Consider the following 25,329-nt stretch of genomic DNA (forward strand, 5'->3'; position numbering starts at 1 on the left):
TGCGGTGGGGTGGTTTGCGGAAACATAAGTGTGTGAGTGGTGTGTACCTTGACTTTAGTCTCCTGGTATATGGTGGGCAGCACGCTGGGCAGCAGGTCGCGGATGAGCGAGGGCTTGTTGTGCGCGGCCGAGTTGAAGGCCACGAGCGCCACGCGCCGCACGCCCAGCGACGGGTCGCGCAGCGGGACCAGCAGCTCCGACATGCAGGCGCGGAGCAGCGGGTCGATCGCTTGTGGCTAAATAACGTTACGTTACATCATTCTTAAACGATTTCTAAACAAACGCTGAAGTGAGAGCACCACTGGTAACGCAAAAAGGAGCCCTAGGCGCCCTAGCAACGAGACAGTGGCGGTACTTCCATACAAGCCCAAAAGCCGGGCTTGCCTTAGTTGCCTTACCGACATTACGAAGCTCGTACTGATAAGATCAACATAGATTTTTTCTAAACCGCGCGCCAAATGAACCCTTAGTAATTCAAGCCACAACGCGCGGACAGCGAGCGTGTTGCAAAGTTGTGCCGTGGCGCCACTTCCGCGCGAAAGAAATCAGTCGTAGGATATGTTTAGCTATCCTGCTTGCACTCGCCAGCTTGCAACCGGGCTTGCTTTTTCGTCCCGCTCTATACCCTAGAAAACGCCTTATAACGAATATAACTATTTGTTGGTATATATAGCAATTTTATACGACGATTTAAGCCTGGCTTTTGGTATGAAGTTAGCTGCATTAGTTCGTAGGTACGAGCGCGCGTTTACTAATCATCTTCAAGTGTATTATTATTTAGTCGATGACGTCGATGTGGTCTTGTTCAGTTTGTACTTACAATTTTTCTTCTAATTTATTTGCATGGATGAAGTCGTTCCTTGTGATGGTATGAGATGTGTCCACGTATTACTCAACGAAATTTTTTCGATTTCCGCGCCAAAACCAGCACCCGACTTTTGTATTCTCAGATAAGTCAGTCGCATAAGAGAAAATTCTGTACGGCCGTTTACAAAACACAAGGGATTGTTGGTTTACTCCAATTAAGGCGTAATTAGAATGACAGAGAAAGAGCAACTTGCAAACTTCGGTGTTTGCGGTAGGCCCTCTGATATGTTTGTAAAATTCTATCTAGTAGTATGAGTATGCCCTGTGTGCTATGTTTAGCTCGCCTCGATACGCTAGGAAATTCATGAGTACATGAGAGTTCATGAGTGCCTTATTTCAAAACTCTAGGCACGCCACTGCAACGAGTCGCTCTTCACTCTAGTTGCTAACAAACTTTTAAGCAGAGGAGTCAGGTCAGACATCTCTGCAGCTGAGTACATGGCAGTACATGAAGTACATGACATTCATCAAACACTACTAACTTGCCTCGTTCCGCTTCGCCGTGAAAACAATGGTGGTGGTATTGCCACAGAAAAAGCGAGTGTGTGTATTTTTGCCATTCACAACTTTTACCATTTTATTTTTTCTCAATAGCTTCCTTTCCAGTAGCTTATTTTTCCGTTACGTTTTCTAACCAGTCGCATATTTTCCAATTTTTTTTTTCAGTAGCTTATTTTCCTGTTACGTTTTCTAACCATTCGCATAATTTAGATATGTATTCTTATTAATACAAGACACTAATTAAAATATCTTATGTTTGTAAATCAGTATCGTACAATAAAATAAGTCTGTTCTGGCGCACTGTTTTGCTCGCAGTTCACCTAACACACTCCTCCTCGCTTCGCTCGTCGTCGCACCTATCCATTTTCTGTCTTCCGTGATTGTAAAAAAATGAAATATATACTGGGAAATTATGCGAATGGTGAGAAAACCTAACAGGAAAATAAGATATTGGAAAATTAAAAAACCCGGCCAAGTGCGAGTCGGACTCACACACGAAGGGTTCCGTACCATTAACTATAAAAACGGTCACCCATCCAAGTACTGACCCCGCCCGACGTTGCTTAACTTCTGTCAAAAATCACGTTTGTTGTACTTAAATCTCTATTTTATTCTGTTTTTAGTATTTGTTGTTATAGCGGCAACCGAAATACATCATCTGGGAAAATTTCAGCTGTCTAGCTATCACATATCATGAGATACAGCCTGGTGACAGACGGACAGACAGACGGACAGCGGAGTCTTAGTAATAGGGTCCCGTTTTTACCCTTTGGGTACCCCTAAACATGGGTATATATGCGCCTGGTTAAAAAACCTAACTGGAAAATAAGATATTGGAAAATAAAAAAAATGGGAAAATATGCGACTGGTTAGAAAACGTAACAGGAAAATAAGCTACTGGAAAATAAAATTAATGGAAAAATATGCGTATGGTTAGAAATGCTTTCGGGAAAGAAAGCTATTGTGAAAAAATTAAATAGTAAAAATTGCGAATGGCAAAAATTGCGATCTGGAAAAAACGATTTTCGAAAGAGAGAGTACACACTCGAAAAAGCATTGGTTCTTTTATTAACCCATCGAACGCCCGTGTCAAAAATTTGCTACCGAATTAATAACCTTGATCTTGTACACTAGTTAAAATTGTCTGTGACGTATACGGGACAAGGCATTCGAAGGGTTAAGCGTAAGTTTCAATAAGTTGCAAAAATAGGTTATCGTTTATGATTTATGTACCTACTGCATTTCTGCCATGGTAGTCAGACAAAAATTTAGGGGACATATAGTAAAATTTGCAGGCAGGTTGTATTTTTATTATGAGAAACTAGCGACCTGTCCCGGCTTCGCACGGGTGCAATGTTGATGTGCTGATGATGATGATCCTTCCGGCCGATTTCGACCATGGCGACCACTTCGACTCCTAGTAACTAGGAGCTAACTGTTACAGTTAGCACGGCGCTCGTGCGCCCGAATATGGCTGACGTAGCTGATCTTCGAGGCGAACTCCCGTGCACATTGAGAGCACGTGAGAACACCAGCCACATAATGGTAATGAATGGAAGCAGGCTGGCGTGCTTTCAGCTCGTCGCGTTTAGCATCGAGGTCAACTATGCGTTGCTCCTCGAAATCGCGGACTTTGTCCTGCACCAGCCTGCGCCACTCAGGACGCTGTGCTGCCAAACCTTCCCACTGAGAGGGCTCGATGTTGCATCTTTTCATGTTTCGTTTCTGAACATCTTTGTATCGGAGGAGTTGTCCGCCAGGTTTCCGCTTACCCTCCTCTAGTTCAGAAAAAAAGATGCGCTTCGCCACTCTCCTCCGCCATACGTGATACGTGACCGCACCACCGAAGCTGTCGACGCATTAGGTAAGCCTCTATTCCACCGACCGTGGCTCGTCGTAGAACTTATTTCGCACTCGGTCAGACCATCTGATGTTCATGATCTTACGTAAGCATTTGAGGTGGAACCGGTCTAAGGTACGAATGTGATGACGGTACACGCACCACGTCTCGGAAGAGTATAAAAGGTTTGGCAGCACGATCGCCATGTACACAGAAATTTTGGCGGCCAGTTTTAGGTCTGCTCAATGTTGATGTATTATACATATAAACCGTCCTCTTGAATTACTCTATCTATTAAAGATCTAAGCATACATATGGACAGACAGACAGCAGGAAGCGACTTTGTTTTATACTATGTAGTAATATAAATACGTTTCACTATTATATCGTGTTTCTGACGCTTTTGATAAATACCTGATCTGAGATTGTGAATTTGACAGCAGTGACGGCCGTCGTTCTCGTGAGTGGTTCAGGCGATTGAAGGAACTCCTTGAGATGCGGCAGTAATTCTTTAGGCTCTAACAGACACAATTTTCCTAAACATTCGGCAACCTGTAAGAGTAAAAGTATAGGTAAGGCATTATACATTGACCCAAAGTTAAATTTAATGACTGGTGTAGAGGTCTAAGTTCTTCAAATTAACAAAATGAAAGGTAATATAATTTACAAGTATGATATACTTACTACATTACGAGATCCTTCCTCCGCACATTGGCAGTGTTTCGATAGCTGTACCCAGATTTCGGGTATGAATGGCCTGAGCGCTTCTACGCCTTCTGGTGTACATGATTCGCACGAGATAATCTGGAAAAGTAACATTTGTAAGATTGAGATTGCCACACAGTAGATCTTCAATTTAGTCGACGCATCAGCATACATAAAGATTTATGTCTTATGATGGTATTACACCTGTCTAATAGGGAATATTACTCGAAACTCTGCGTAGGGGGCGCCACTACCACAATCTGAGGGTCTATCGCGAAACAAGAAAATCTAAAATCTTACATAGCGAAATTTCGGATTCGCGTTTCCCGGTAGGTCTTCTGTAAACAAACCGCATTGATGCATCAATGTCATATTTTATTATCTCTGAAAACTTGTCAAAAACCTGTTAAAGGTACAGTCACTCTATGGTTTACTAAAAAGGCTAGTCCTGCACTCTGGTGGCAGAACATTACAGTAATATCCCCTATTTCTTGGTCCAATGTCATTGCGTCTCACTCTTTCATTAAGCAAAATGTGAGACGCAAATACACATTGGACCAATAAAGTGGACAGGTGTAATACCAACCTTATGCACATTTAACCGACCTCTCTAAGCGAATGCAGGAGTAAATATTGTCGTTTCGGCTGCGCCTCGATCTCCCTCAGGATGAAGGGCAGGAACTCGGGCAGGTTGCCCACGGCCACCGACCCCAGGGCGTAGCTCGCTGCTGACTTCACTTCCTCTGATGATGGGGCGAAAGAGGCGAGGAGAACTTCCTTCAGATTCGGGATGGAGCTTAGATCTCTGTGAAAAGTACGATATTTAAAATTAGTGGCATGCATCCATAGGCTACGGTGACTGCTTACTATCTGGCGGGCCTTATGCTTGTTTGCCACCGACGTGGTATTAAAAAAAAGGAACTTGAGAACGGTTTCCGAGAAATAAATAAAGTACCGGAAAATGTCCCGTGGCAAAGAAAAACTGGTACTCTTTCGTGTAAGCTTTACAGTTTTGGCAAAGCTCCTGAATGAATGACTATGAAGGGGAGACTCACAGATGTCAGCCGATTTGAGCGAGCAGCGCGAACATGTGGTGTGCGTCCGAGGGAGGTTGTGTGGCGTCGCGCAGGAACCCGCGCACTACTTCACTTCAACAGCGAGTGTTATTTGGCGCGAGTCAATAAAGGACCAGCAATATAAAGTAAGGAGCGTCGCAATTAATCGCACCAGTAGAGCAGTGTGTGGCCAGAGAAGGCAACAGCGCGAGGAGCGTAGTGTGGCCGTACTATTACAGCCAGTGACGTGAAGTTGGTACTCACAAATGTCGGCCGATCTCTGCTACGGCGAGTAGCGCGAACATGTGGTGCGCGTCCGAGGGAGGTTGCGTGGCGTCGCGCAGGAACCCGCGCACAACGTCTAACGCGTCCGACCCGCCTTCCGTTACAACGGCTGCTACGCACTTCGCCAGCGAGTGGAATGCCTGTGCCGAAAATATAGGTTATTTCCGAAGTATAAAAAAACTGGGTCGAATTCAAACTAGGAGAGACGCTTCGTCAAGGCGAATGCATGTATTTGCCTTAACCGAAACTAACGTACGCTTAGTCGCTTAGGCCTTATTATTGGTTTGATATTGCCTGGGTACAGCGTCACTAAGCTTCTCTGATGGTTCGCTGTAAGTTGCCTTCAAAGGAGCCTAATGCCACCACACACTAGCGTCATTTGAGCGTCGGCGTCTAGTCAGCGCTATCGAAAATGGCGCCGCTGCGCAGTTGCGCTAACGTTGGTTCGAGCAGCAGCTATAGAGTAGACGCCGCCGCTCGGGTGACGCTAGTGTGTGTGTGTGTGTGTGTGTGTGGGGGGGGGGTAGGTCGGTGTAAAGGCAGCGTGGATGAGCACCTGTTTAATATGGTGCGCGGTCGCGTTGTGCTCGTGCACGCGATGCACGGGCGCCACCAGCAGCGCCAGCAGCTCGCGACGCGAGCAGCCCGCCACGTCCGCCGACACGAGAGCGCTCAGCACGCCGAGCATCGCCTTTAGCGCTCCACCTGCGCAAAACTTACATTATACTACGTATTACCAAATATGGTACAGTCGACTTATTTACTAACATCTTTACAATGTCAACGATCCAAACATATATTTACTCGCCTTTAACGGCCCAATTCGAACAATGCTAAGAGATCACTGCGATACGATACCGATCTGTCTTCAAGAATGTCACTTTTGATACTGACAGATCGGTATCGTAAGGCACTGACTATAAAGGGGCCCACTGACTATCAGTTCGCCGGACGATATCGGCCTGTCATTTAGAACAAAAATTTGACAGTTCCGAACAACTGACAGGCCGATATCGTCCGGCGGACTGATAGTCAGTGGGCCCCTTAAGGTCGTGTAAATATGTTTTTGGATCGTTGGCTTGTAAAGATTTTTGTGAACTCGACTGTAGCTAAAATCAGCATCAAATAGATAATAATAGCACGCGCCGCGCACCAGCGTCAGCGCCGTCTGCGCGCAGTGCAGGTCCGCCTCGCACACGAGCGGCGGGACTTGTACTAGCACCTGCATACATCACGTGACACCCTCTCGGTTGTGTCTACATGAAGCGTCACCTTGCAACAGCGGGGACTTGGCCAACGCGAGGATGTTGGGCGTGAGCGCGGCGCGCGCGTCGGCGGTGAGCGCGGCCGGGCAGCGCAGGCACGCACCGCGCACCAGCGTCAGCGCCGTCTGCGCGCAGTGCAGGTCCGCCTCGCACACGAGCGGCGGGACTTCTACTAGCACCTGCATACATCACGTGCCACACTCTCGGTTCTGTCTACATGAAGCGTCACCTTGCAACAGCGGGGACTTGGCCAGCGCGAGGATGTTGGGCGTGAGCGCGGCGCGCGCGTCGGCGGTGAGCGCGGCCGGGCAGCGCAGGCACGCACCGCGCACCAGCGTCAGCGCCGTCTGCGCGCAGTGCAGGTCCGCCTCGCACACGAGCGGCGGGACTTGTACTAGCACCTGCATACATCACGTGACACCCTCTCGGTTGTGTCTACATGAAGCGTCACCTTGCAACAGCGGGGACTTGGCCAACGCGAGGATGTTGGGCGTGAGCGCGGCGCGCGCGTCGGCGGTGAGCGCGGCCGGGCAGCGCAGGCACGCACCGCGCACCAGCGTCAGCGCCGTCTGCGCGCAGTGCAGGTCCGCCTCGCACACGAGCGGCGGGACTTCTACTAGCACCTGCATACATCACGTGCCACACTCTCGGTTCTGTCTACATGAAGCGTCACCTTGCAACAGCGGGGACTTGGCCAGCGCGAGGATGTTGGGCGTGAGCGCGGCGCGCGCGTCGGCGGTGAGCGCGGCCGGGCAGCGCAGGCACGCACCGCGCACCAGCGTCAGCGCCGTCTGCGCGCAGTGCAGGTCCGCCTCGCACACGAGCGGCGGGACTTGTACTAGCACCTGCATACATCACGTGACACCCTCTCGGTTCTGTCTACATGAAGCGTCACCTTGCAACAGCGGGGACTTGGCCAACGCGAGGATGTTGGGCGTGAGCGCGGCGCGCGCGTCGGCGGTGAGCGCGGCCGGGCAGCGCAGGCACGCACCGCGCACCAGCGTCAGCGCCGTCTGCGCGCACTGCAGGTCCGTCTCGCACACGAGCGGCGGGACTTGTACTAGCACCTGCATACATCACGTGACACCCTCTCGGTTCTGTCTACATGAAGCGTCACCTTGCAACAGCGGGGACTTGGCCAACGCGAGGATGTTGGGCGTGAGCGCGGCGCGCGCGTCGGCGGTGAGCGCGGCCGGGCAGCGCAGGCACGCACCGCGCACCAGCGTCAGCGCCGTCTGCGCGCACTGCAGGTCCGCCTCGCACACGAGCGGCGGGACTTGTACTAGCACCTGCATACATCACGTGACACCCTCTCGGTTCTGTCTACATGAAGCGTCACCTTGCAACAGCGGGGACTTGGCCAGCGCGAGGATGTTGGGCGTGAGCGCGGCGCGCGCGTCGGCGGTGAGCGCGGCCGGGCAGCGCAGGCACGCACCGCGCACCAGCGTCAGCGCCGTCTGCGCGCAGTGCAGGTCCGCCTCGCACACGAGCGGCGGGACTTCTACTAGCACCTGCGTACATCACGTTACATGTAAACCTCGGAACGACACGCCTATTGTGCGAGGCGCATAATCGTGGACCTTGTCAGAATGCACAAAGTTTGATATTTGCCTGGCGATCAAAGGGTTAAACCAGGGATGTTGCGAATATTCGCATACGCAACCGCGGAACTTCCGTATTATTTTTAACATCCGCATCCGCATAAAATCGATGCGGATCTTAATGCGGATGCGGATGTGGAACAAGTAGATACAGGAACGTCTTAGCGGCGGCGTAAGTGCTAGGTAATTTCGTCATTAGCCAATAGGAATCTCGTTTCATTTTTGTGATTCGTCGATGGAGCACATTAGCCTATGATGGACAGCGACAAGAAGTGAAAAGTTTGTTTTATTTGGACTTTAGTATAGTAATGCGATCGTGGGGTACCTAATCTGTTCAAATACTAAGTTTCGTATTTTTTATTTTAAATAAAAATTACATGTCATGCAACATGTAACCCACGCATATTAAGACATTTCTGCGGGTTACATATATCGTGTGAATAACAGTATAAGGAGGCGAAAAAACATCGCTGTATTCTCGTCTTCTGGAGCATGTCGCTCGCGTCTCAAAATGCGTAAGCAACTGCGATGCGCCATGTACAATAACCATAAGTTTATATTCTAAGGGTACTACCCAGTCAGCAACAAACAGATAGTGACGGCCACAGTAGCCAATTATATCGGGACACATCTTTATTTCTATTATAAGTATTATAACAAACGTATGTTACGATATATTTGGCTACTTTGACCGTCACTATCTTTTTGAGGCTGACTGTTTAATTCGGATGTTTTAAAAATTTACAAGGTCGATTTTTATGAGGTTTTCAGCTTTAAATATAGTCTCATTTATACATGGCATATATGAAGATTTTGAAGCTATTATAAACATGTAACAAAAAAAGATGGAAACAAGTTGATACATGCTTGTTTATTTATTTGACTCTGCAGTATAAATGGGATAGCATAGAACAAATTTACTAGGGATGTCTATTTTAGTTCCACGAAGCCCTGTCTTGCGTGTCCAAATAAAAAGACACTTCTCTGCACTAAATTTGTATTGTAACTCACCTTTGCAAGAAGTTCTATGCTGATATCGTTGCTGTAGTTTTGCACCAATGTGTCCAGTAACACCAGTGTCGACAATTTCAGTGCCCTCTGGTTCTTCCTTAGGAAGGATCCTAGAATCGGCACAGCTTCAGACTGAAATAATTTTAATAAATCAGCAAGTAGGCTTGTAAGGGTTAGCTTATTTAAAGTTGTATTGTACACCATACTCGTAATGCATTTTAATTATAAGATGTAATGTTTTTAAAAGATGTGTCCCGCCGAGTTTGTTGCCGGTCCCATATTGGGATACCCTCCAATTGAGGGGGGATTTAAATCTTCTCGAGGCAGTGTGTAGGGTTAGAACCGGGGTAGCTTTATTTAACGTTCATAAACGCATTGTAATCAGCGATTGATAATAAACATGGATGACTAGCTTCAAAGAAAATATCAGCTTATAAAAGGCTACAAAATTAGAATAAGCATGCTCACCAGCGGACCAATTACAAAGTCAAAGTTTAGGTATGGGTTTTCTTTGACTAAGTTTATGATTGATCAATTTCACCGACCCGAAATACTATTGGTCTATTATAAAATTAGTCGCTCTGATTGGCCGTAACCATGCCGTAACACTGTCACTTGAAAATACATGACAATTAAAACTGTCTCTTAGTAGACGGTTTCATGCAATATAGATAGAACATGTTTTATGTGCAATATTTTTGTACGATAATTTATTATTTTATTTTTAAGTGAATAATGGGATAGATAACTTATTGATGGCCATGTATGTTTGTCGCACGTTTTTAATAGTTATTTACGATCCAAGTACGATATTCGCAACGAGTGGCGAATTTAAAACACGACCGAAGAGTGTTTTAAATCGACACGAGTTGCGAATTACCTTTTCCCACGTGTATCGTACAACGTTTTACAGTACATATGGCCCATTAAATTTTCGACATAGTTACGTAATGTGCTTGTTATAGCACAGGGTATCGTAATGGAGCACCAGATGTACTGTAAATAACGTAAACGTAAATTTTGACCTTCATTCATAATAAAGGTCCTCTTTGATCCTCAGACATCGATTTTCATTTCGATTAGAGCTAAAATAGAGAAATTCAATATGGCGGCCGTTCTTGCCGCTTTTATCTCAGAATCATAATAAAAAGCCTCTCTCAAATTCGCAGATATCGATTTTCATTTTGATCAGAAAAAAAATGCAGAAATTCTTATGTTTGGCGCGACAGCATCTCGCGGCGAGATAGATTATCTGTCCCTCTTTTAACATAGAAAAATACGGGTAGTCTGATCTCGCCGCGAGATACTGTCGCGCCAATCTTGTGCTAGGCCTACTGGTCTGCCACAAATATTTCTAATCTGTCCTTTAGCCAAGGGGCTGAGCCAAGACCCAAGATGCCAGGGACATAGTTAAAATATACAAATTAAAAAAGCGCCACCTACAGCGGCGATTAGTATTTACTATCACTAATTTAAATTAAACGGACTATATCAAAACAACTACTTTAACAAATTTAAAATAATAGGATCTTAATATCAATGGCTGATGTTTAAAAAATTGCATAACATCATCCCAATATAAAATCTGTCATAAGCAAAAGAAATCAAAATAATATTATCATGGCCAAATTATACGTGAAAGGTAATCCCATAATATTTTCAGTGTTTGTTGGAACGGCTAGCACATCATTTAACCGCACAATAAGGCATATATTTTCCTTAAAGAAATAATCTAAATACTTATTACTACGACTGTGACAACGGGCCGCCATTTGCGAACTAAATAGCGCCGTGGCGCAATATTTACGCCCCACCCAGCGTGGCACAAAATGTGTGGGGTCATTTTGCAGAGCTAGTTCGTCATCTATGTTTATTATCAATCGCTGATTGTAATATGCCTACTTGAATAATAAACTATCTTTATCTTTACTTTTTCTTAGATTTAGAATTTCTTTATGTTATTTCTACTCTGAATCACGAGCTCTTTCGATCCTAATAGGAGAAAAAAAGTGCCCCAAAATTTCAATACATTGTTCGTCAATGACACGGTGTGCAATGTCATTACTAATGGCAAATTTCTATCAAAATATGTCATCTAGAATGACACTACCTCACTTTGTTTTGTTCAAGTCGATGCAGGAAGTTCATGATTAAGGCCTTTGTTTTTAGGGTTCCGTATCCAAAGGGTAAAAACGGGACCCTATTACTAAGACTCCGCTGTCCGTCTGTCACCAGGCTGTATCTCATGAACCGTGATAGCTAGACAGTCGAAATTTTCAAAGATGATGTATTTCTGTTGCCGCTATAACAACAAATACTAAAAACAGAATAATATAAATATTTAAATGGGGCTCCCATACAACAAACGTGATTTTTTTGCTGTTTTTTTTCGTAATGGTACGGAACCCTTCGTGCGCGAGTCCGACTCGCACTTGGCCGGTTTTTTGTACTGCTTTAAACATGTTAAATACTTACCAAGATAGGCCTCAAGTCGATTCTCAACGGAGACGCAGCCACTTTTGTTAAAGCCTTTACTGTAGTTAGGCGCGTAATTTCGTTGCGTAGGCGTTCCAGGAATATTGGCAAACATACGGGAAGCTCATTCTAAAACAAAAGAAAAACATTAATATGCATGATAGCCGTAAACAGCATACGAATGTTTGCCTTATACCTGGTAAATTAATCACCAAAATGGCAAAGCAGCTGGTCGCATATTGTGATGGCGCTCTCCTTGACCTATTATTCCATTTCCGTGGCCAGAAGCCTCACGAGGGTGCACATATACATAAAGGCAGGGCAGATTAAACGTGTAGATGTTTTGTTGACCTGTCCGAAATGACAAGGCAGCTGCCGCATGTCACGATGACGCGCTACTGAACCTAATATAGGGAATATTACTAGGATGCACTTGAATATGGGCAAGATGTTTCAAATAAATACAAACCTTATTTACCTGTAAATAGTCACCGAAATGGCTAAGCAGCTGGCCGCAAGTAGCAATGGCGCACTCCTTAATTTCTTGGTCTATATCCGTGGCCCGGAGCCTCACGTTCTTACGTAACACGCGTACATGAGCAAGATGTATCAAATGAACAGAAACCTTATTAACCTGTGAAATGTCACTGAAATGGCACAGCAGTTGACCGCAGGTCGCGATGGCGATGCCATGCTGGACAGCGAAAAGTCATAGAAAGCGATGGCCTCCTTCAGTGACGAAATAATGTCGCAGAAGGAGGCAGCGGAACGTGCGCGCTAGAATGACCCTGACGCGCATCCACTCCGCCGGCGACGGGCTGGAGGCAGAGCTAGGCGCTATGCGCACTTGCTGCCTCCCTGCGGTTATAGGCTCACAGGACTAGGGTTGCCTGACCAACTGGCGCCCACAATGTGCGGCCCTTGGCCGGGCCGGCTGTCGGGGGCGTACGCAGTCGAATGCTGATAGTGAGCCTGCGGCGCTCCCCTACGAGGCGGAGTTGGCATTTGTTGGTGGTTTTAGACGGTAGTCCTACCACTGGTTAGTCCGTCATCGCTCCTGGTTCCCTCGGGCCAGGTGGCATGCGTAAACGCATTTCCCCAACGTTAAGAAAAAAAAAAGGTCGCGATGGCGCGCTCTTTGACCTCCTAGTCCATGTCCGTGGCCCGGAGCCTTACGTAGCAATAGCACTCGTACATGGGAACATGGGCGAGATGTATCAAATGAACAGAAACCATATTTACCTGTAAATAGTCACCGAAATGGCACAGCAGCTAGCCGCATAGCATATCACGCTCCTGAACCTATTATTCCCTCACAAGGGTACACTCGAACATGAGAAAGACGTATCAAATGAATAGAAACCTTATTGACCTGTAAATAGTCACCGAAATGGCACAGCAGTTGTCCGCAGGTCGCGATGGCGCGCTCCTTGACCTCCTGGTCCATGTCCGTGGCCCGGAGCCGCACGAGGGTGCACTCGTACATGGGCAGAATGAACTGCTGCAACTCTTCTGGCGGCGGCTCGATTGTTGAATCTTCGATGTGTTCTGCAGTTTCTGCAAGTGAATCAAAAAGTAAGTTATTTTTTGAATAGTAATATAAAAAATAGTAATATTTTCCATAACACATGTTCTAATTCATGATTAAATATGATTATGTGCGCGTATGTAGGTCTCTTGTTCTTATTGTGCCTGTAACAGCTGTCACTATAGTATAATTTTACAGTGCTCACTAAGGAACCCGAAATGTTATTAATTGATCATATTTAATTTATTTATTGATTTATTTAATCTTTATTGCACAAAAGAAAAACCTTACAGTACAAAAGGCGGACTTAATGCCATAAGGCATTCTCTACCAGTCAACCTTAAGGCTAAGCAGAGAGATTGTGGGCGGTGCTACAAATACAACAACAACAATAAAATAAAAATAATCATATATATACAAATATAATATACATATATACTATATATATAAATAACGACGAGACTCATTATGAAACTAATAAAAATACACTAAGAAACTTTCATTCCGCTAGCATAGAAAGCACGTAAGGATTTTTTGAACGCGAACTTATTTGGCGCATTTTTTATGTTAAAAGGAAGTCCGTTCCAAAGGCGCGCCACCTGCACAGTGAACGAATACGACATGAACCCGGTTCGGTGAAGAGGGATGGACAGAGACATATTGCCAGAAGAGCGAAGTTGGCGGTCGCGAGAAATGCCGTAGTATTGAAATAAGGATTTGAGGTACTCAGGAGAGTGTGGATCGTTAAGCACAGAAAAGAGAGTGGAAAGCAAGCGAATATTGCGACGTTGTCGAATTGGAAGCCAGCCAAACTGAGAGCGAAAGGAAGAAACGTGATCATATTTGCGGAGGCAAAAAATGAAGCGAATGCAGTTATTCATCAGGCGATCCAATTTGTCGAGAAGCTCTTCGTTTAAGTCCGGATAACACACATCACCATAATCAATAATGGGCAGTATGGTGTTCATTAATGCCACTTTAGTTTTGATCGGTAAAAAGTGTTTCAGTTTGTTGAGAGAATGAAGTGAACCCATGACCTTACGGCTGATTTCAGTAACCTGTGCCCTCCAACTCAGGGTATTGTCAAAAAGAACACCCAAGTCTTTAACGCTCTGACTAAATCTTATTGGGGAGCCGTTAAAGCTTACAGGTGCAAGTTTAATGACTAAAATGTCTTATAAACTTTTCTGCAATTCGCCTAATTTCTGAGCTAATGCCAATTTAAAATAAACGAAGGCGGTTAAAACATATTTTTATTCTTACTTAAAACAGTAGAAATTAAATATAATGAAAAAAAAATTGCATACTAAATTGTTGCCATGTTTAAGCATTTTACGTCAAAAATGTGACAGTTACGTAGGCGCCTTCATTTATTTTCTACTATGTCGCACTGTAGTGTAATAGTAGATTGTGTCACAAGGGAGCAAAATGACATATTTACGGCGAGGGCGTACAATTGAATCCTAAACGAAGCGAAGGATTCTATAATAGAATCCTGAGCGTAGCGAGGGATTCTAACATAGAATCCTGAGCGTAGTGAGGGATTCAAGTGTTAACGCCCAAGGTGAAAATAATTTTGCTACCATGTGACACATACTGCTTTTCACATCACCTATGAGGAAATTACATACTAACATTAGGTTTCAAAACATTATTATTTTAAGCAAAGATCGATACGGACAAAGTGCCAAAAATATGTGTACACGACCTTAGTATAGGTACATACTTCTGGCACTTTGTCCGTATCGATATTTTCAGACGTGACTGTAGTGACAAATTAAAAGTACCTACAGCTCATAATTATGTACCTAATATCTTTTCAAAAACAGCAGCAAACAACTAAAATGATACAATGAAAATCAAGTACATTATTTTTGTAGATTTTCTGATAACAAATTAGCTCTTACCCCTTTGAACCAAATCTTCGGAAGAACACTATGAAGACTGATATCACTTATATTTATTATTATTAGTGTCGTTACCGGGATGCTGCTTAAAACATCTGACACAGATGAAAAGGCCTATTATTATTGATTTAAACTAAGTATTTACAAATTTATACAGAATACAGAACCGCATAATGCTTTGTGAAATATTTGTACAATTTTTTTTAAATATAAACTTTTTAAATTGCATAGACAAGTATGGCTGCGTTTAAGGAGACCTAAAATGTCAAAATGAAAATTAAATTATTAAACTAAAGTTTTTTTACGTTTATTTGTAAATATTACGCTAATTAATTAATTTACTTAATTTAAATATGATATTAATTAATTTAAAATACGTAATTACATAATTACATTTCTTGTTTACAATTACAACAAAATATTATTTAAGTTAGAAAAATTGTATGCACGTAATCGATTATAAAGAAATTGTAATCGATTATCTGCATACTAATTTCATATGTCTTTGTGTCAATATTTCATACTGGCAACAAAATGTCCTTGAACAGAAAAGTGCCACTTTGATCCCTCCTAGCAGGGAAGAAAAGTTCCCTTTTCGAATAGGTGATGTGAAAAATGCCTTTTCGATGGCGATGTTGCCACTAAGGGGACTTGTCTAAATATCCTATTGACAGATAACAAGAAGTGACAAGTAATACCGCAAAAACTAGGTTTTACGCAAAAAAATACTAATAAATTTTAAGTGCTATTTTTTTATGGTTTATGGTATTTCTTTAAAATTTAGTAAAGTATATATGTTTTTTTTTCCTTTAACCATCTATGTATACCTACAACTAATGTGGTTTGTGTGGAAGGATTAAATCTAGTTTACACTATGCCGTTGCAGGCGTTGCAGCTATCGGGACAGGCAGATCTTGTAAATGCTATCATTTCCATAGATTGCCACTGCCCAAGATTGCCGTAAGACGCGAATTTTAAGCGTCAGATGCAGCAACATGAGCGTCAGAGTCGTCAGATGCAGAAAAATACTGGAAGTAGCGAGAGCAGAAGGTAAGTATAGCCAGTATAGGTGGCGTATAACGGACGGACAATTCTGGCGGTGGCGCTGTGGCAACCCGAGAGACACGGAACGCACGCACGCTAACACCAATCGCCACACATTGGTATTATTAAAAGATTATGACCACCTACCTACCATATATCACCCACAGAACTATATCAAGATAGAAGGAAAGAGTGTATGTACCTCGCGTGGCGAAACGACGACCCGGTGGCTCCATTGCTCGCCGCGAACTTCAGTCTGCTCCCGATCGATGTCTGCTTGCGACGTCAGGTTTTAAAACAAAATGGTTTGTTGCGCAATAATTAACTGTTCAAACACTACCAATAAAGTTGGAGCTGTTGATGGAGGTATTTCCTTTCATAGGTAAGTACAATTTGTCCTTAAATATATGTTATGAATTAAAAAACTATTTCTTTCATTATTTTCATCAAAACAGTAGCGGGCGATTGTGTGCCAACGCTAGCTTTCCATTGCGGCTTTAATTTGACGAGCCAGACTTGGCGTGCGTTCAAAACCAGCGATGTAAAAATAAGCTATTCAAACTGTCGAATCACGCTCAAGGCCGATTTCTCATTTTTTCTGTCAAAAGTAAGAATAGTGCTGTACACTGCGATTTTCTTACTCGATTATTAAAATCGATTTTGAAAACAGACGAAATGATAATTACGTTCTTATATTATGCAGCTATATAATGTACGTGAAGATTAGTTGGACCGAGAGAAAATCTAACGAGGAAGTTCTTAACCTTGTGCAGGAGAGGAGGTCCCTGTTGCAAATCATTGAGAGCAGAAGAGGGATGATGGTCCGGCACGACACGACGAATTCATAAAAAATATTGTGGAAGGGATAGTAGAAGGAAGGCGGAAGAGAGGGAGACCAAGATGAACATACATGGACCAACTAAAGGAAAAGATAAACGTCGTGTCGTATCAGGCGGTCAAACGAAAGGCTCAGGAAAGAGATACATGGAAATTGCTCCACCGACAAGAGCTAGGCTCTTAAATTAATGATGATGATATAATATACGTAGTGCAAAGCAAATATTATTAACAAACAGGTTATGGTTACTTCTATATTGCAATTTTGTTTTAGTTTTCCGAATGATCCTAATATTAAAAATAAATGGATTGAAGCAACTGGTCGTAAAAAATGGTTTCCTACGCAAAATGTTACACGCTCGGTCTCTCTACAAATTGCTGAACTCTTTCCTTCTATCTTGATATAGTTGTGATTTTTATTTTAAAATTTAATTCGGGCAACAAGGCCCATATACCACATTACATATACCTTATTACATATACCATATTACATATACCTTATAGACTAACATACATATAAATTTCATAAACATAAAAACTAAACACTATTTTGGCAATAGAACGGCGTGGCTCCGTTGAATCGTCAACGTGAATTATCATTTCCTCTGTCGAAAATAATTATCATTTCCTCTGTCGGTTCTTATCGATATTTTAGAATCGATGCAGTGTTCTAATCGATCTGTGAATCGATGCTTTTGAATCGTTTCGCGCGGCTTATGTTTCTCATCACTAAATTACGCTCGTGACGTCAAAGTACCTACGCAAAATGTTACACGCTCGGTCTCCCTACAAATTGCCGAGCTCTTTTCTTCTTTCTTGATATAGTTCACAGGTATTAAACATACTTACTAGGAAGTCCCAACCATGAGAGTGTTATGATGTACTATTTAACGAAATAAATGCTTTTTGTTTTTTTGTTTTTTTTTTTTGAGTTCTGTGGTGGCACCAGTGTCTACACGTTTGAAGTGTGCGTTGGGTCGCCGAGATGTAATGCTTTCACCAAAGATAGATATAACTCCGTAATAAATGGATACAGTCTAAGGAAAAAACGTGCCTCGAAAATCAAGAAAATTTGATTCTCGTTCAGAGGGCGCTACTAGTTTTGGCCTACAGTCGTATAGATGGCGTTGACGGTTTCGTTTGTTATTTAACAATTTTAACGCATATCAGTGAAAGAATATGGGTCAAAATCATAAAAATAATTAATGCAAATAAAAAAAATCATTTATCTATATTTAAATACATTCTATCGTATTTTTATAAATCTTCATTTTTAGTTTTAAAGTGTGTCGACAGATGGCAGTGAATTTACTGGGGTTACAAAATTTACTATGACAGTACCGCTCTAGTATAAGTTACTCTATGCTTTCACGTAGGCGCGAATAACAACATCGTTTCGTACCGGACTCACCGAGCGGGCGCATGACCTTGACGAGCGTCTGCAGCACGCGCAGCGCCTCGGCGGTGACCTTGTAGAAGGGGTCGTGCACGCAGCCCAGCACGGCCGGCATGAGCGCCGCCACGTGCGCGCGCATAGCCGCCGGCGAGTGCCCGCGGACTAGACAGACTACGAATACTAGGGTTTCTATCTTCATGGATGAGGCGGTGGTCTTGTCACTGTGTAAACACACCATTCATTAAAATATCATCCAAAGGCCTGCAACTGGCATAGCTATCGGGCATACTCTACGTACCATCTTTTTTTATCAAACTTTCGTATTGGCAGTAATAGTAAATCATGCCAACCATGAAGATTATAAAATATTATTTTGTAAAACAAGTTTATATTAGTACATTGAGCGAGGAAATAGACGCGACAGCTCACGGCGTCATTCAATTGTCAGACTTATGTGTCCCAAAGGCGTCATGGCGACGCTACAGACATTCACAAAGCAAATAGTCCTTGCTTCATATTTTTGCTTTACATACAACCTCCAGTGTTCTATAAGCTGTTTGAGGCTATAGAACGTACGCCAGCTGTGGGTTGACACTTGACAGCGCGGATAGGCGGCGTGCTCAGCGAGGCAGCCGGGCGCGGCCAAAGTTCGCGGAAGTGTCCTAAAGCGTAGCCGCGGGCGCGGGCGCGGACACTGCGAGCCTAAAAGGCCTGCTTACACATTGATTAGTGTTACTAAACGCAAGTAGCAAATTTACAGGGTTGGGCAGATTAAGTGTCCTAGTTTTGTAATGCCATTTCACTAAAATATAGCGGAACTTTTTTTTAACTATATTATTTTTTATTAATCGAGAATGTATGCGTCTTCATGATTTCTAGACGTGAGCTTGATATATATTGTTTTTTTAAATTGTTTTGAACATGGACGCGAAACGCCAGCTCGTTGTAAATGTATACAAGCAAAAATTCCAACCGTGCGAGATATTTAAAAAGCTAAAACAATTAGATATTCATATTCCCGGACCATTAAGCGAAAAAACAGGATCTTCAAGAATCAGGCCCAAACCTGGTCGAAAACCATTTGTTCGTGTCAAAAATATAATTAAAAGCGTTCGTGGGCATATTCGGCGAAAACTAGCCGAAAACTAGACGATCAATGAGTCATATATTACGACATGATCTTGGATTGAAGGCATACAAAAAATAAAAAAATCATGGATGAACAGATGCCCAGAAACAATCTAGAGTGAAAAAATGCAGGGACTTGCTAGCTTGGCATGAGGGCGCTGAAATTATTTTTTCCGACAAAAAGATGTTTCAATTGCAAAATAGCCACAATCAATAAAATGACCGTGTTTACGGTGCTTCATTGGGGGGGGGGGATATTCCAGTAGACAAATTAGCCATACAGCGGTTTCAAAGTGCGTCGGCCGTCAGGGTGCCATGTCACCTAGGGGCATACTACCACTGCTGTTCATGGATCGGGGAGTAAAAATTAACCACAACTATTATATTCAGAACGTGTTGCAGGGTCAGATGCTAGAAAATATCCGAAAGTTATATGGGGATGACTATTATTGCTTTCAACAAGACAGTGCCCCGTCTCACAAAACTAAACGTACACTAGTGTCGAACAAATTTGATAGATTTTATACCGTGGCAAGAATGGCCTGTATCTTCACCAGACTTGAATCCGTTGGACTTTTCTATATGGGGATACATGCTCAGCAGGATTGGGAGCACACAGGGAATGAATATAACTCATTCAAGCATCGGTTGTTCAAGATAATAATAAAAACAAGTTTAATATTGTAAGTTTTGTTTAAATTTTATGGTTATTTTAAACTAGGTCACGTAACCTGCGCAACCCTGAAGGAACTCGCACTTAACATTAATCAGTGTGAAAACAAACCTTAAAGCTTAGCAGATAATATATATTAAGGCTTTGTAATGGCTCCGCTACACTACGCCTGCGACCCGTGAGTTGTCGGTTTTTGGGCACACATCAAAGGGAATCGCCGGGTGGTTGCGTTGACAGGCGATCGTGTGGATGCTTGCACGATGGTGTAGAGGAGGTATAAGTATAACATACGTGAGCGCCGGAGTGAGCGCGCGGATGACTCGGGCGGCGTGGTCGGCGAGGCAGCCGGGCGCGGCGGCCAGCAGCTCGCGGAGGAGGGCCAGGGCGCAGCCGCGGGCGCGGACGCTGCGGCCGCGGATCACGCGTAGAGCGCCGCGGACTACGCCGCTCACCTGACGAATAAAGAGGATTTTACAACATTGCCCACCAACAAGGTGTTTTTGTAACCTTTGGCCATATCTTAGCCGGTAATACTTGCCCGCTGCAATAGTAAGGCTTGCGGCGAGTTATCGGCCGGAGTGATGGACTGCAGCGCTGGTGGGGGACGTGTGGCGCGCAGCAACGCTGTGTAAGCGCTCAGGATGTCGCATTTCACGTTTTCTTCGCGTTCTAAAGAAAAAATCAATGTTAACTAATTATTTATCAAAATCATTGAGTTTTATTATAGTCATATGACACCTATATATAACTCATTGATTTTGATAAATGTTTTTTTGTAACTACCTAAATCAACTAAATTATCAAATTACCAGTGTTGGGCAAAAAGTAATTGAATTACAAGTTAACAATTACAAAATGTAATTGCAAATTTAATTACAATTACTTGTAAAAAGTAAAATCATTTTCAATTAACAATTACAAAATTATTAATGGAATTACTAATTACATTTTGTAATTGAGTACTTTATTCAATTACAATTACTTTTGTATAATGAAATTTTGATCATCTTTATGTCGCATATCATCTTAAAACTATAAATGAGCTTTAAATTTGACTAACCTTACATTGCTTTTCTCTACACCAATGAGAATAGGGTATTTGACAACATAAAAAATATATAACGAATTGCTGTCATCCTGAAAGATAATAAACTAATAAAGTATATTTCACTATATTTGAATATAAATTATGTTTATATTTTGGAAAATAAACGAAAGAAAATTTAATATTTTTTGAAATTTCATCAGGGACGTGAACGCTCTGTTATTGGTCAACGCTCGGATGACGTCACACGCGGGTAAATTCTTGATTGTCTTGAGTGTTTTAGCAGTTTTATTTGTATTTAGTTAATTTTAGTTATTGTTCCACAGTTTTCTGATATATTCCGATTTATCCGTTTGTCGGTTTATTCGTATATTTATCGTGTAGTGGCACGATATTCATAAGGATCTCAAAATGGAGCCGAAATATGTGAAAGCTGATAGCGGCAACCTACCAGACATAGACGCATCAATGGTTGCACTTTTCTTTAAAGATAATCCGGATTACTATGCTGCGGAACTTAGAAATGTAAAAACAGCTGTGTGGGTATACGTAGAAATTGTTTATTTACGAACATTTCGATTTCGATGATACGACGATATATATATATATATAGAATACGATGACGAGAATAGTATCTCCATACTGCACTTTAGTTTGAAAGAAAAAGTATGCTACTAACTACCCACTAATGCAGTTATACATTAAATACCTAGATCTTGTTTCGTTAAATAACAAAATCCGCTGCTTTAATTACCATATTTATTTACAGTTAAAGTCTTCACACATAAAAACATTTGTATGCGCTACACAACACATTTGTGTGCTCTTTGGGGTCTCTTCGCGCTAGTTTTAAACACATTTTTCTTTTTTTGGGATTCGTTGGAATGGAAACAAACGATTTGTCTGGATTTTTTATAGTCGTACTTGAACATTGCGGCACTATACACCATTTATATACCATTTTACAATGAAATAATGAATTCAATGCACATAAACCGTAAGATTAACTAAGGTCATTGACTGAGTTTACTTGCGCGTGACGTCACACGTGTCACGTGATTAGCCCCTTTGCGAAAACAGCGTTTAAGGCGCGTTCAAAATAGATAAACTTTAACATTGTTTTTTTTATATACAGGAAATTTCACGGAAATATCAATGTAGTCATAAACAATCAATTAAAACCATTTTCAAAAATTAGTCAAATAGCCTATATATAGGATAGAGGGTTACTGTCATAGTAAATTTTGTAGTCAACAGTAAATTTACTGCCATCTATCGACACACGATTAAAACTAAAAATAAAACCGGCCAAGTGCGAGTCGGACTCGCGTTCCAAGGGTTACGTATATTACACAATTTAAACAATGTACTTTTTATGTGAAACGTGAGTGTGAAATGTCTTTAAAAAACCCGTAGGGGTCGGTTCAAAAACTAAGTAATTAAGTCCGACTCACGCTTAACTGCAATTTCTAATAGGTTTTCCTGTAATCTATAGGTAAAGATCTATTTTGTTTATTTTTTTCAAAATTTTATACCCAGTAGTTTCGGAGAATGGTCATTTTTTGCCTATTTTCTTGGATAACTTCTAAATTGTTTATCATTAAATTGTAAAAAAAAATATATTTGAGATTCTCACAATTAGCTCTTTCATTTGACACGATATAGTTTGAAAAACTTTATTTTTTAATTTTCTCATTTACCCTCCAAAAGTGGCCCCCATGTTTAAAATTCATTTGTTTGCGTTACATGTCCATCTTCGGGTCACATACTTACATATGTATACCAAATTTCAACTCAATTGGTCCAGTAGTTTCGGAGAAAATAGGCTGTGACAGACAGACAGACAGACGCACGAGTGATTCTATAAGGGTTCCGTTTTTTCCTTTTGAGGTACGGAACCCTAAAAATGTATAAAAATATAAAAAAATATGTCGTCAAAATATACTTTATTCAAATAGGCCTAGCAACAAGCACTTTTAAATTGTCAAGTTTTACAAGACATGTATATATATAAAACATTTATCCATAGATGTTATATGACATATGACAGTTCAGCCGTCAAGTCGGATTTTTTTTTGGAGAAAATATATTATCATTTAAATTCTGAAAAATATCACCCTTTTGCGACAATTTGTGCTGAAGCCTTCATGTCTGCTTCATGTAATATATAATTTATAAAGAAACTTCCCCCGCTCGAACAGTTCGAATATAATATCGAATATGGATATGAACCGAAGTATATCCTTCTTTTTTCCACAATCGGAACCAAATTAACTCGAGTGCTGGGAACCCGCTCCGCGGGCGCTCTGTTTATAGTAGCTTTCCTCTACAAAGCGGGAAAACGCTGGGATCGGCTACGCGTGTAGCGCTACGAAAACGTTGGCGTTGGCAGTGAATGTTTTAAGGACACCCGCATAAAGTACTTTCGAGTAATACGATCATCTTTGTTACTTGTAAACAATGCAGCCTCTGCCGCCGTTGGGCTGAAAACTCAAGAAAGAAGGTTTGCTTACGCGCTGGGGCTGCGACCCTGTACCCACTGTGACAACGTCTAATTCTATTGTGTCATGTTTTTGACTTTTAAAGTGATTTTTATTATTAATTTATTATTTTCTATTTAAGAAGTTACCTTAAGCTAACATAATTATTGTTTTATAGTAAGTATTTTAAGTATTTTTAATTACTTGTAACCTAACAGCAGCCCAACTTTACCACCACCATTAATCAATGGAATGCTGCTGCGTATGTAAAAGGACTTTCACAACATCAAAAGGACTACACATACATCAGTCTCGGATCCACCACGTTCGCGTGTGCCCAGTTCCTCCCGCTCCGAATCCCCAAGACACCCACTGCTCATCAACATCACCACCTCAGCTAGAAATTCCGCTCCAAACTCTTCTCGGTAAGCTCAAACAGTCAACGCCTTTAATAAAGCGCATACTAACATACTAACTACTACCATAAACAACTGTTTGAAAAACAATAGCATAGATTCGTGGCGCGACCTCTTAACTTTTTCTTTCAAAATTTTATATGTTTCTGACATTAATGACAATGTTAGCCTTACTCAGAAAATTAAAAAAAATATCCTGGCGTCTGAGTTGCCTGCAGCCACAAGGTCACCCCGAGACCAGTTAGATTTAATTTGTGCAAAAAAGTCGAGGATAAAGTACATGATGGCGACCTTAAAGGAGCTGCGCGTCTCCTTTTCTCAAATGATTCACTCGCACCCGACACCCAAGAAACGGCAGCTGCGTTACATGCTAAACATCCCCCAGGCCCTTCCATCCCTATATTTGTCGACACTCCTTCATATCCTCCAGCTTGTCTGCACGCCTCAACCGAAGACGTAACATCAGCTCTCGCATCCTTCACAAAAGGGTCGGCGTCAGGCTTGGATGGCATCTCCGCCCAACATCTTCAAGACCTCACTAGTCACGGCACTGGAGTAGCTGGTGAAAAACTAATTGAGAGCATTTCAAAACTTATAAACCTTATGCTTTTAGGGGATGTCTGCCAGGACGTGACGGCTGTTATTTATGGAGCTAACCTCATAGCCCTTTCTAATAAAGATGGTGGCGTGCGCCCAATTGCTGTTGGCTCCACATTCCGTCGGTTAGCTGCCAAAGTTTGCGTACGACATACACGGGCTAAATTACAAAATCTTTTCGAGCCCGTACAGGTTGGTTTCGGTACTCGTGGAGGCTGCGAGGCTGCAGTCCATGCGGTACGTACTTTTGTTCAAACCGACTCATGTGAGGTTCTCATAAAGATAGACGTAAAAAACGCATTCAACTCGGTTAACAGGGACACACTACTTAATGAAATTAAAATTCATGTACCAGCGATTTATAATTTCCTATTTCAATGCCACCATAGTCCATCCAAACTAGTCCACAAAGATAACGAAACCCTCTCGGCCGTGGGTTGCCAACAAGGCGATCCTCTGGGCCCCGCCATATTTAGTCTGGCTATAAACCCGATAATCCATAGTCTTACGTCCAAGTTGAACGTATGGTACTTGGATGACGGCACCCTCGGTGGAGATTCACAAACAGTCCTGGCAGATTTATCCATGATCATTAAAAAATTTCGTGACATTGGTCTCAAACTTAATCTTGATAAATGTGAATTATTTATTTCTGAAAATCTAGAAACATCGT

The 25,329-nt window shown here is 42.4% G+C and overlaps 1 protein-coding gene across 2 annotated transcripts in view; it reads right to left on the reverse strand.

Moving 5' to 3' along the window:
• LOC134755942 (cullin-associated NEDD8-dissociated protein 1) overlaps positions 1–25,329 on the reverse strand; it is a 40,513-nt gene that overhangs the window by 1,679 nt on the left and 13,505 nt on the right. The window contains exons 9-21 of one of the 2 annotated variants that reach the window (XM_063692643.1): positions 20,657–20,787; positions 20,410–20,570; positions 18,324–18,538; positions 12,978–13,162; positions 11,606–11,734; positions 9,131–9,262; positions 7,858–8,029; positions 5,810–5,958; positions 5,233–5,393; positions 4,520–4,718; positions 3,893–4,012; positions 3,623–3,760; positions 48–236 (exon numbers count right to left, since the gene is read on the reverse strand). In XM_063692643.1, the coding sequence (XP_063548713.1) occupies positions 48–236; positions 3,623–3,760; positions 3,893–4,012; positions 4,520–4,718; positions 5,233–5,393; positions 5,810–5,958; positions 7,858–8,029; positions 9,131–9,262; positions 11,606–11,734; positions 12,978–13,162; positions 18,324–18,538; positions 20,410–20,570; positions 20,657–20,787 (2,081 nt within the window). The remainder of the gene's footprint in view (positions 1–47; positions 237–3,622; positions 3,761–3,892; positions 4,013–4,519; positions 4,719–5,232; positions 5,394–5,809; positions 5,959–7,857; positions 8,030–9,130; positions 9,263–11,605; positions 11,735–12,977; positions 13,163–18,323; positions 18,539–20,409; positions 20,571–20,656; positions 20,788–25,329) is intronic. The other variant, XM_063692644.1, reaches the window with a different exon arrangement.

Source organism: Cydia strobilella, chromosome 3, assembly GCF_947568885.1.
Source record: "Cydia strobilella chromosome 3, ilCydStro3.1, whole genome shotgun sequence".
Lineage (NCBI taxonomy): Eukaryota > Metazoa > Arthropoda > Insecta > Lepidoptera > Tortricidae > Cydia > Cydia strobilella.